Source organism: Gadus morhua, chromosome 21, assembly GCF_902167405.1.
Source record: "Gadus morhua chromosome 21, gadMor3.0, whole genome shotgun sequence".
NCBI classification, from domain to species: domain Eukaryota; kingdom Metazoa; phylum Chordata; class Actinopteri; order Gadiformes; family Gadidae; genus Gadus; species Gadus morhua.
In genome coordinates, this window is record NC_044068.1 from 13,511,305 (window position 1) to 13,523,099 (window position 11,795).

General features: G+C 44.3%; 2 protein-coding genes across 3 annotated transcripts; one reads left to right on the plus strand and one right to left on the minus strand.

Annotated features, from left to right (window-relative positions):
• The first annotated feature begins 202 nt into the window (after positions 1-202).
• heca (hdc homolog, cell cycle regulator) lies at positions 203-7,584 on the plus strand. Of its 2 annotated transcripts, XM_030345604.1 has the most exons (5): positions 204-674; positions 2,509-3,682; positions 5,253-5,419; positions 6,541-6,695; positions 7,066-7,584. In XM_030345604.1, exons 1-5 carry the CDS (start codon positions 518-520, stop codon positions 7,228-7,230), a joined length of 1,818 nt encoding a protein of 605 aa, XP_030201464.1. In that variant the 5' UTR covers positions 204-517; the 3' UTR covers positions 7,231-7,584. The 2 variants fall into 2 exon arrangements, with proteins under 2 accessions (XP_030201465.1, XP_030201464.1); XM_030345605.1 differs by lacking the exons at positions 6,541-6,695; positions 7,066-7,584 and adding an exon at positions 6,431-6,533 and having other exon boundaries at positions 203-674.
• Positions 7,576-10,976, minus strand: mtif3 (mitochondrial translational initiation factor 3). The gene is made up of 4 exons (XM_030345608.1): positions 10,827-10,976; positions 9,554-10,028; positions 8,537-8,688; positions 7,576-8,394 (listed from the first exon to the last, which is right to left on the minus strand). Exons 2-4 carry the CDS (start codon positions 10,023-10,025, stop codon positions 8,137-8,139), a joined length of 882 nt encoding a protein of 293 aa, XP_030201468.1. The 5' UTR covers positions 10,026-10,028; positions 10,827-10,976; the 3' UTR covers positions 7,576-8,136.
• Positions 10,977-11,795: the final 819 nt, after the last annotated feature.

Here is an 11,795-nt window from a genome sequence, read left to right on the forward strand (position 1 = left end):
CTACAAGAACACAATTTGAAAAACCTTTTGATTGCAATTTTGGAATATGTTCCACCGCGTGTTGAAACAAGCTTGAATGCATACATCATTTGCATTGTTGATTTGTGACCTGTACCAGGTAGGTAAGGTCACAAATTCCTGCTCGTCACTAATGTTTGGGACTCCGCTGGTCGCTCTCTATTTATGGGCGGGTCGCTGTGACGTCAGGGGCTGGCAGAAAACAGCAACTGACGGCGAGCACGGAGAGCAGGAATCAAAACAAGAGACGGGCACGCCTTCTTTTGCATAGGTTACCTTTCTAGACTAGCATTATAACCACTGGTAGAGTGCATGAAAATAAGACTGTGGATTTGCATTATCATAGAGAAGACAATCTCGCCACCACGTCTTATATTAGAAAGACGGCACCAACAGAAGCCTCCATTTTAGACAGGTAGCCCAACATGGAATCAGCAGAAATGTCAGTCGCTGACAGTCGTTGAGAGTGCCTGTAAATACATGGTGTCAGTGCTGTAAAATGCCCAACCAGAAGAACATCAAAGGGAAGAAAAGCAAACGCACCAACAGCAGCGGAGATGAACAAGAAAATGGAGCCAGTGCGACTGCAACAGGGGGGGCAGCCACAGCAGCTCTAGTGGGGGCGACTGCTGCACCTCGGAGCGGGCGCACAAGTGGTAAGAGTGGTCTAGTGTGCAATGTTTATAACAATAAAGCAGCCTGTGATGCATTGGTTTCTCCTCAGTAGCATTCAAGAATGTGATCTCGAGTTGCATGAGTTATGATTAACTGGCTGCAAATATGTTGTTATAAACACTTAATGCAGTTGTCATTTAAAATGTAATCGACGCAGAGTCGAATATTTATAGGCAGTATATATTATTGGATAAGGCCCGACATATTTTGTCTCGTCTTTATGACGCGCACCGTTTCCAGTTTTCTTTGGGGGGGGGGGGGTATGGCCTTCATTGAGTGTTATGCTCTTTTTAGCGCCTTTTCCACCTTTGGGGCAGGATAAGCAAGAGTGACAGGCTACTTATTTTTGTAACGTTATGCACCTATGACCATCGTCGCAGTTGCACTCGGTTTGGAACAGTTGCGATGAACTATTATGATGTACGCATAGTAGCCTACACAAGTTACAACGCACCTAGGCAATTTGCAACAATCAATTGACTTAGGCTATGTTCAAAATGGTTTTATTCTAAGATCCCTTATTCCTTAACGGCATATGCATTTTAATTACCTACTTGTGTGTGTGTGTGTGTGTGTGTGTGTGTGTGTGTGTGTGTGTGTGTGTGTGTGTGTGTGTGTGTGTGTGTGTGTGTGTGTTTGAAATAGAGAGAGAAACTTGAGACTATTATTTGAAATAAGACATTTCCTACACATATTGTCATTCATTCTTTATTCTATGAATAAAAAAAATAATGACGTTTTAATTTGTCGCTTAGAACGTACAACTTTGACCTTCTTATACCAATGACAATCGAAACAACAGTCTCCTGTTCTGTGTGATTCTTAAAGTTCCACGCAGAGAGCTGGAATCGTTTTGAAAAACTCTCTTAAACATAAACATATTGAATTTTGTTAGTGGTATTTATGTTCATGAAGTACCCAGATGAGTAACAAGAAGGACGATATATTTTTTTCACAACAATTATAAATTTCTTATTTTGTGTATCAAAGAGTGTTTCATAATAAGCATAACAATTTCCGGAGATAATGAATTACCCTCAACATCCATCATTTGAGAATGTATAGGCCTATGGTTCACTTTAAAGCTGATGGGTAAGATTAGAGCATATTAAAGAGACAGAGCAGTATTTAAACAAAAACCAAAGAAACGCCACCTCCCTCTCTGTTCCCTGCCTCCCTCCGTGTCTGCTGTGGCATTCACCCACCTGTGGGGGAGGCGGAGACATCAGGGATGAGATGCCCTGATTGGGCATAAATGAACTGGATGTCTATGGATGGCTATGTTTTTTTATAATGAATCTCTTGTTCTCATATTATTACTCTTAAAATGAACCTGAAGTTCCTGATAATATCATTTTTGTCCTCTATATTTATATCAATATTTAATAGTCCCAAACTGAATGAGGTATGAAAGTTAATGACAAACTGAAACGTGTGACACACACTATGCTGTAGCAGAGTTTTCTGTTCTCAAGTTGTGCCATGTAATTATGATGTATCATAATTAGGTAAATGTCTTTTTTTACCAAAACTTTTTAAACACACTTCTTTCATTCACTAATCATTGATAACTAATCTATAATCACTATATACTACATACATGGCATGTATGGCATATTCCCACATTCTGCCCAATATTTTCACATTTTCAATGATGGTTTCAGTTGATGACAATGTTAATGAAGCACAAGAGATGTAGCTTATAATCATCCTTACTGTACTACCTAAGATGAATATGTTCTCCCAAAAGTCTCAAATCTTCCATTAATTACTTAAACTTCTGTTCCCGCCGCCGCCCTGACACCTATCCCCCAGAAGCCCCATGCGCCACCCCCCTGATCTGCAGCCTGGCTCGCCCCATCGACCTGGACAAGGATGACTACCAGCGCGTGCTCTGCAACAGCGAGCTCTGCCCCTACGGCAACTGGATGCACCTGCAGTGCTTCTACGAGTGGGAGAGCTCCATCCTCATCCAGTTCAACTGCATCGGCCGCGCCCGCTCCTGGAACGAGAAGCAGTGCCGGCAGAACATGTGGACCAAGAAGGGCTACGACCTGGCCTTCCGCTTCTGCTCCTGCCGCTGCGGCCAGGGACACCTGCGCAAGGACACGGACTGGTACCAGGTGAAGCGCACGCAGGACGACCGAAAGAAGAAGCCCACGGAGAGGAGCTCCAGCAGGGCCGGCCCCGGGGCACTGCTGGGGGCCTGCGGAGGGGCAGCGGGGGGGGGCGCTGCCGGCTGGGACGGCCTCGCCCTGGACGAGGTCAAGAAGAGCAAAGTGAGTCCGGGGGGAGGAGTTGGTGGTGGCAAGCTGATACAGAGAGCCTCCAGCCAGGAGCTGCCTCGCAGGCAGTCCCTGGAGCGGCAGAACTCATCCGAGAGAGGAGCCACGGGTGGGGGAGGAGGAGGTGGGCTAGGGTACCCAGGGCACCACCATAACCCGGGCGGGACGTTTCCCTTCGGGGCTCTGCAGAAGTCTCCCTGCGGCTCCCCGGGACAGTCCCCCACCGCCGGCTTCCCCTTCTTCTCCCCAGGCGGCACCGCCGCCTCCCCCTTCGGGGCGGGTGTGGGAGGGGGAGGGCCGGCCACCCGAGGGTCCCGCCACCTCGGCGAGTTCTTCAAGTCGGCCGTGCTCATGGAAAGGAAGCACCTTTTGTCCGGGGCCGGCGGGGGCGGGGTCTGTGGCGGGGGCGGGGGGGCAATCAGCCGCAGCGGAGGGATGGGGGCGTCCCACCTGGACGCCGGAGGCACCGTCCTCCCCCTGGCTTTCGCCTTGCCCCTCCCCCACCGCCTGGCCCACGACGCCGGTCACCCGCACCATTCCCACCACCACCAACACCTCCACCTCAACCACCACCACCCGGTCCAGTTCCTCCGTAGGCTGGACCTCTCGGAGCTGTTTGCACACGTCCCGCGCCACAAGCTCAACACCTACCACGTCCGCATGGAGGACGACACACAGGCGGGCCAGGGGGAGGAGCTGCGCAGGTAGGAACACGTGTGTGTGTGTGTGTGTGTGTGTGTGTGTGTGTGTGTGTGTGTGTGTGTGTGTGTGTGTGTCTGTGTGTGTGTGTGTGTGTGTGTGTGTGTGCGTTTTGTCATACATTATCAACAAATGACCTACCATGCCATGGTAGGTCCTAAATATCTCACTTGCAGCATTTTCCTTACTCCTTGTTTTCCATCCTGCCTGATCCCAGACACTGATGTCATTTTGTACCTATAATACCTGCCCCTTGCAGCTGCAAAATACTTTACCCCATCTGTCATAATAAAGACGGATGATCCGTGAATGCAAACTATTTTGCTGAGTGTGTGCTACACGACCAGATGTTTCATATTGGCATTCCATATCAAAACAGATTTGCGCCGAAGTCTTAGCATTGCAACCATTCCGCGTCATTAGTTAAACGGATCAAATGGAAACACTGCTTATTTCAGTTATGGTTATAGTTTATGGTCAAAAATGTTGAACACACTAAGGACGTTCTATGGCCAGTTCTACCGATGGTAACATATGGACAGTTTCTACATGGCTTTATAATGACTCATCACTGATTCCCTCATTTGGGTTGTTTATGAGCAAGTTCACAGCAGGTAGCATTAAATTATGTGTCCCAATTCAACTGAGGTCTAATGTATTCATGCATTCCTTTCTCAAGCCAGACCAGAAAGAAAGTTATGTGCCATGGTTTGAATGGAAAGAAAAAGTGGATCACCGTAACTGAAACCAGAGACAATAACTTCATGAACCAATGGGGTCTTCTTGGATTAGACATAATTGAAGTTATTTATAACACATCCCCATATATATAAAAATATACACATTTGACAAGAGAAAGGAAACAGATTAAAAACATTGTTTTACTAATTGTTATTCTTGCTACAATTTGACGTCTGTCGTTAAGGGCACCCATTGCCTCCCATATTCTTCCACCTGCTGGTTTCTGGCAAGTTTTCCAGAGTGAGGCCTTTAAGACGAACTATTGTTAAGGGCAACAAAGAAACTTGACTCTGCTTGACCTTCACTGCTTTATGGGTGTACATACTTTGTGCATTCGTTTGCATGAGGTGAATGTGTGTCAGGTGGGTCTAAGTCAAAGAACATTTTCTCTTTCCCCGTAGCGATGTATTTCTAATAGAGTTGAACGATATGAATAAAGCGGATGTGGAAATTGTTTCGGTGACACTTTACCATGAGGGTACAACAATGAACAATTCATTAAAATTAGTAAATGCAGTAATATGCATTAGCATACCATTACCTAACAGTTCAATTTACTAAAGGTGTTCATGTTAACTAAATTATTAGCCCATTATTTAACGCCCATTACCCTTAACTTATTTTATAAATGAAAACACCATTAGTAAATGATAACTAGACCATAAGTTACCTGTTAGTTAATTGTGAGTCAATGCTTATTACTGCATTAACCAATTTTAATCAATGGTTAATCATTGTAAATCAAATTCTAAAGTGTTACCATCGTTTCACATTGTAATATCCCCCATAGTAGGACCCAATAAAGTGTCTAAGGCCCTCTGTGTGGTCCAATAGGTTTATACTGTCGGCCCTGAGCGCCAGCCAGCGCAACGTGGTCAACTGTGCCCTGTGCCACCGGGCCCTGCCTGTGTTTGAGCAGTTCCCCCTGGTGGACGGCACGCTCTTCCTGAGCCCCTCGCGCCACGACGAGATCGAGTACGACGTCCCCTGCCACCTCCAAGGTCAGTGTCCCTTTGTTAAGGGTTTATCCATCGTTTATCGACAACAGATATGGCTGACAATGTTGTTCACGTCTGAATGCTAAGGTGCGCATAATTGGTGCAAACTGACACAGGAAGAAATATAATATTAGGATTAAAGCGGCTGTAGGTCAAATGTAAGAGCAATTTTTAATTGCAATTTGTCCAAAATTCCATGGTCATCCATCAGCTATTAGTGAGTGAAATGCTCTCGCAGCATATCTGTTCCTAGTTTACTGTGCCTGCCTCTGTAATTAGAGTATAATAGTGTAAGAGACAGACCGTTCAACGCTCATTTCTGACCAATCATCCCCTACCTGATTTGTTCCGTGAATACATTTGGCCGGTCAATAACAGGTGTGCGAAATGAGGCAGGTCTAATTTGTAGAAAAACGTATGGAGGGAGGGAGCATATAAGAGATTTTTTTTGGTTTAGTGTCAAAATATAGCTCTCTTCCACTATTTTTTGCTTCCTCTCTCTTTACAACTCTGAAATCTCAGCTATTGCTGCTTACATAGATAGACTAAATAGAGCATCTCACTTTACTATAACTTAACTTAGCCACAATGTGTAAGAAGTTAGAATCCAGGAAACTTTCAAAATTAAAACCTCAATTGTTCTTTCCAATCTAATGGCTGTGCAACTGTGTGACACAAACTATTATATCTCTATCATGACAAAAATGTAATTTCAAAGCATGATTGCAAATAAAGTTGTGATTTATCTGTGATCTGACTAGCTAATTGTCATTATTAGTTGTAAAACAGTTCCTAAACACTTTCGTGAAGAAACATAGAATAATTCTTAGTTTTCTTGTACTTATAAAAATACATAAAAGATATAAAATGTAACATACACATATAGATTAAACATTCAAATAGAAAGAATGTTTAATGTATATGTTTTTCGTTAAAGTTTTATGAACGTGAAATCTAACACTTGCGTGTCCTTGTACCTTAACTCATATCCCCGGCCTCCCCCTACCATACCAGACAGCATCCACAATGGTATTTGCAGTTCAGTTTCATGTTCTTGTCAAATGGCTGCTGAAGACAAATAAGAGACTTAGCCCACTGTTCTATCCACCATGTCGCTTCAACAGGTAGACTGATGCACCTGTACGCCATCTGTGTGGACTGTCTGGAAGGCGTCCACAAGATTGTCTGCATCAAGTGCAAGTCACGGTGGGACGGCAGCTGGCACCAGCTGGGCACTATGTACACGTACGACATTTTGGCTGCAACCCCTTGTTGCCAGGTAGGTTTACGGTACTGTGTGTGCGAGTTCGAGCGCGAGTTTTAAGCCCATCAGATGCTAAAGAATAACCAAGCGCTGAATCTGAAAGTTGAGCAAGGGCACCAAACTGGGTAAATCGGGTTACTGCAGATGTGCTCTTTCATTGGCTAAAATGTATGTGGCCATAGTTAATATGGCGAGCCCCTGAGCTGGCTCTAATTTGAGCTGATCAGAAAGCCGCCAATAGGGATTTGCAAGTCGAAGCTAGGGGCATTAACTTTGATCAAGAAACACTAAATGCAGCAAAATTCCTATGAATGTCGCAAACATTGGGAGTAGTTGCAGTTCTTTTCATTGCACAACAAAATGATTTAATGCTTTATATCTGCAGGCCCGTCTCAACTGCAAGCACTGTGGCAAGCCAGTGGTGGACGTGCGGGTGGGAATGCAGTACTTCTCAGAATACAGCAATGTGCAGCAGTGCCCCCACTGCGGAAACCTCGACTACCACTTTGTCAAACCCTTCTCCTCGTTCAAAGTACTCGAGGCCTATTGACAAATATTGCACATGCATGCTAGTGAAGTCGCTTTTTCATTAGCAATCGTTGAAAACAGAAATATCGTTCCTTGGAAAAGGTCTTAACGGACCTTGCAGTGCCTATGTTTCCTTTATATTTCTCCACTTTTTTTACGTAGAAATAGATAGTACGGCTTAAGTTGAATGCGTTAAGACAGAGTCTTCACGCTTCAGAGGGAAAAGTACTGCTACACTCGAAGGGTTGTGAAACTAGTATTTCAGTCAAACACATTTAAATGTGACAGTTGAATGTATCTGAATGCCAAAATTGTTTCCCTTTTCTTTTTTTACAAAACATGAAAAAATAAATCTGGAATAAAGATGTAAAATGTAGGCCTTATTTATTGCATTGGCGACTTTACCTTAAAATGCGTTAATTAACCTTTGCAACTCAGTCTCATTAATTAACAAACCTCTTGGTAGAAACTGTCCATTCTAACCCAATTATTTATTTATTTATTGATAATTTATTATCAATTTCATCTTTGCAATTTGATTTTCCTTCTTCTGCAGAGCTCCGTCAGACCTCAATCAGAAAATATACACAAAAGAAACCTGAACCAAGTACCACTGCTTAACCAGACTTTCTATTTAGGCAGGATTCCACACAAGGAACTGGTGAGACATTTACACACAAAAATACTCGAAGGGCGTCATTTCGCCCGTCGTCTTGCCAGATAGTTCCTTTATCAGACTTTGGAACTATTTAAGTGCAATGAATGATCCCATACAACTTTTATCGCCAACCTTTCTTCCTCCTCACAGCATGGTGATAAAACCAAACGTGTACCTCAATGTACATGACCCTCGTACAATAATTCACAAAGTAGCGTTATAGTAGAGTGTTCTCAAAACGACCGAAACGTTCATAGACCTTCTCTCGGGCTACTGTTGTGCCTGGTCCTTTGATGCATCAGCAGGGCCAGCAGGGCTATCGGGAGGCGTTCCGGGCTCGCTGCACTGTGGTGTAGCGTCTGTTGGCGGCGGTGGTGGCGGTTTGCTTTTCTCCTTCTGAGGCGCCAGTTCCTTGGCGGAGGGCGGGCGGAGAATGCACATGGCCCTGCCGTCTCTGATGACTTTGGGCTTGGCAACGAAGCCCACCGTCATCGGCATCTGCTGCACCATGTCGTCCAGGGTCTGGTCCTATGCATTCAAAACGGGGGGGAAATAAAGATGTAAACCATTGCATTATAAATGTATATTTATTTTTTTTGCAGCATCTCACATTTATTTGCCTTATTTTCCTTTGAGAACCAATCCAGTGGTTCCATATTTCTATACTCACCAGGGCGACTTTGGATGCTGTGCGTTTGGCCCGCAGTGTGATTCGCACGTGGTTCTTCTTTTCTAGCCAGCTCTGGACTTGTTTCAGCTTCGTCGAAAGGTCATGCGAGGCGATATCCGAGGAAAAGGTGAGCTCCTTCACCTGAACAGCGGCTGGGCAAAGTGGACAGGAAGTTCAGATTCCTTGAGTCTGATTATTATCAGCATAGCACTTTGAGGAACTCAGCGCGGAGTAGCCAAACACTAAAACAAGGTCACAAGGGAGACGGCACTAAATCAGATTTGTGATTCACTCCAACAAATGGCATGTCAAAAACAATGTCAATTGATAAACCAATTAGAAACAACAAATAAAAATCAATGCTAAATTGTGTACAACTTGGGAAGAGGGTACCAGAGGCTGTGTTTGGTTAGTTTTTAAAAGCCAATTGGTCCAATATCCAAAATAAGGGCACACCAGATAGAGAAAGTTAGTGAAGTAATGATGCATGTTGGCTGTGTGTCATGTCTGATAAGGGTGCAGAATTTTATGAGTATGCGAAAAACAGGAGATTATGAAAAAAGAAATCCAAAGAATCCATTATATGGGTCTGTGGGTAAAATGCATTGGTGAATGAAATGCCCATTGAGAATATCTGTTTTGAGTTGACGGCACCTGCCTCCTTATGAGCCAAGTTTGATTTTAGACTGCTGCAGGCTAATGGCTGACCAATCTCTTCCCTGATTGTTTCGGGGAATCCATCTGGCCTGTCAATCACAGGTGCCTGTAAAGCAACAATTCTGAGGGAGTAAGGGACTTTTTTTGGTTGTTTAGGTTCAAAATCTTGCTCTCTTCTGCTCACTCTCAAATCATACCTACAGCAGCTTTAATAATATCAGTAGCTCCTCACCTTTAAGGGACTACCAATAACACTGCACCTGAAGGATCAGCTCAATCTGCATTTAACACAAGCAGCGAGTCCACTTTGGAACCCAACAAAAAGCAAGAACCCAAAAATGTCCACAAAGCGTCAAGTACCGGGCTTGGCTTTCTGCTTCTCGCGCAGCTTCAGCTGCTCCTCGTGGATCTGCTTCCCGCTCATCAGTTGGTAGAGGGGCGGGTCGGCGGAGTCGTCCACCAGCACCAGCTTGAGGCCCTGCTCGTCCATGAGGCGGATGGCGTCGCTGCGGTGCATGTTGCCCAGGCTCTCCCCCCCCACGCCCATCACCTGCAGGAGCCGCTGGTGGATCTTGCGGCCAACGCTGTTGATAGTGGTCCGCGCATTGGGGTCTTGCTTCTTCTTCTTGGGAGGGGGCACGACGGCGGCCGGGGGGGTCTCTCCGGCCTCCGTCGAGAAGTGGCCCCCGGGGCCCGGAGGGGCGGTGGGGGGGCCACGCAGGAAGCCCTTCTCCTCCCCGCACGTTGGAAGAGCCCTGGGTGAGGCGGTCCAGCTGGGGCCCGCTCGCCTTGCTGCAAGGCTCAAAGCCCAGCGAAGATGAGTGGCAGACATAGCCTGGAGAGAGAGCGACATGATATCTCAACAGATGGATGTTTTGTTGTAGTATATTGGCCCAAAATAAAACCTTTTGGAAGAGGTGGGTAATAGGTGGTCATTTCAATCAAAAATCATTGGTTTGTAAGTCACTTGTATTCTTGCTTGTGTATTTATAAAACATCTCAGTTTATGCTATATTTTAACATTTCCAAATCCGGATTTATTTACTTTAAAGTGCAAATAATCTGAAGGTTAGCAGTTGCAGCAAACCAACAAAGCATTGAATCTTTTTTGGTCTTTAATACTTTTAGTAATTGGTAGTAATTATTACTGATACAATTATAAATGTTAATACCTGAACAAGAAATATGCTCATGGCGTGTTCATCATATTAACCGTCATGGTCCTGATTGCCCTAAATGCCTTACACTAATCAAAACGACTAATCAAAATAACATTTTGTTAAACGTAAAAGTGAATGCATAACAAGTAACGTGGCAGACAGAGTGAGAGTCGGATGTTAACTCTCTGTGACTGTGTTGACACAAATTACCAAGCACAATAGCATCGTTGCAAGTACAAACTACAAACAACTGATATACTGTTGATGCATGTCCAATTAACTGCTTGAGCGACTGCTTCAAGAACATCGTCCTGCTCTCTGAGCAAATTCAGTGACTGCTGGTTATATTGACATATGTAACTGTTTATGCTAAGAGAAGGTCAAATTGGACACCCTTTTCGCACCAATTCAGTCACAATACGATTACATGGACGCTGACATTTATTTGCATTAACGTTGCTGTGTATACTCACTTGTAGTTCAAAGCTTCTTTCTGCTCATGGTGAATCCACGGTGGTCGACCTACCACCAACTACCATTGGGGATCATTCGAGTGTTGCGTTCCGCCCTTCTTCTTCTTTTTACTGAGGCCAAACAAAATGTAGTCTCATTACCGCCACCATCTGTACATAAGTATGAATAGTGGAAATCCTAAATAACTCATATTCGTTTTTTTTTTTTTCCTTTATCGTATTATTTAAAACGGATCAGAGCACAATAAAAGATTCAACTGGGGGGGGGGGGGGGGGGGGGGGGGGGGGGGTGTTCATAATGTATTTTTTTTATCAAAATGTCCATGTTTTAGTTCATATTTAATACTTTAAGTTGTACAACAACCTTATTTCTCAAAAAACAAGAAGGTTAGAACAGATCTTACCTTAGTACTGTGAAAGGTTAAAGTTTTCCGTTCATCCTCGTGTGTGTGTGTGTGTGTGTGTGTGTGTGTGTGTGTGTGTGTGTGTGTGTGTGTGTGTGTGTGTGTGTGTGTGTGTGTGTGTGTGTGTGTGTGTGAGTGCGTGCGTGTGTGCGTGTGCGTGTGCGTTTATGCATTTGTATGTGTGTGTGGTGGTTCGTGTTCCCTGAATGCAAATTATGTAAACACATTATCCTAGATGCGTGTGCTGTGTACCGCAGTATTCTCAGTCACAGGGGCCTCTCCCAGCTGGAGAGAACTTTTGGTGCAATATATACATTTGTCTGATAACGTCTGTTTTGCATTATGCTTTATTTTTTCCCATGTATTATCCTCACCTGAAAATACTCCCAGAGTTTGTCTGGCAAGGTTGTTGTTCAAATGTATTTGCTAAGCAAATTAAGAGTTGGGTCACATGGGTAAAGAAAATAACTGTTTACTGTTAGGGGTTAAAATTACATCAGCATACGGTCAACACTTCTGGTACAGTCAAACAGGTCAGGACTAAAAAACTGGTTATTCAGATGTC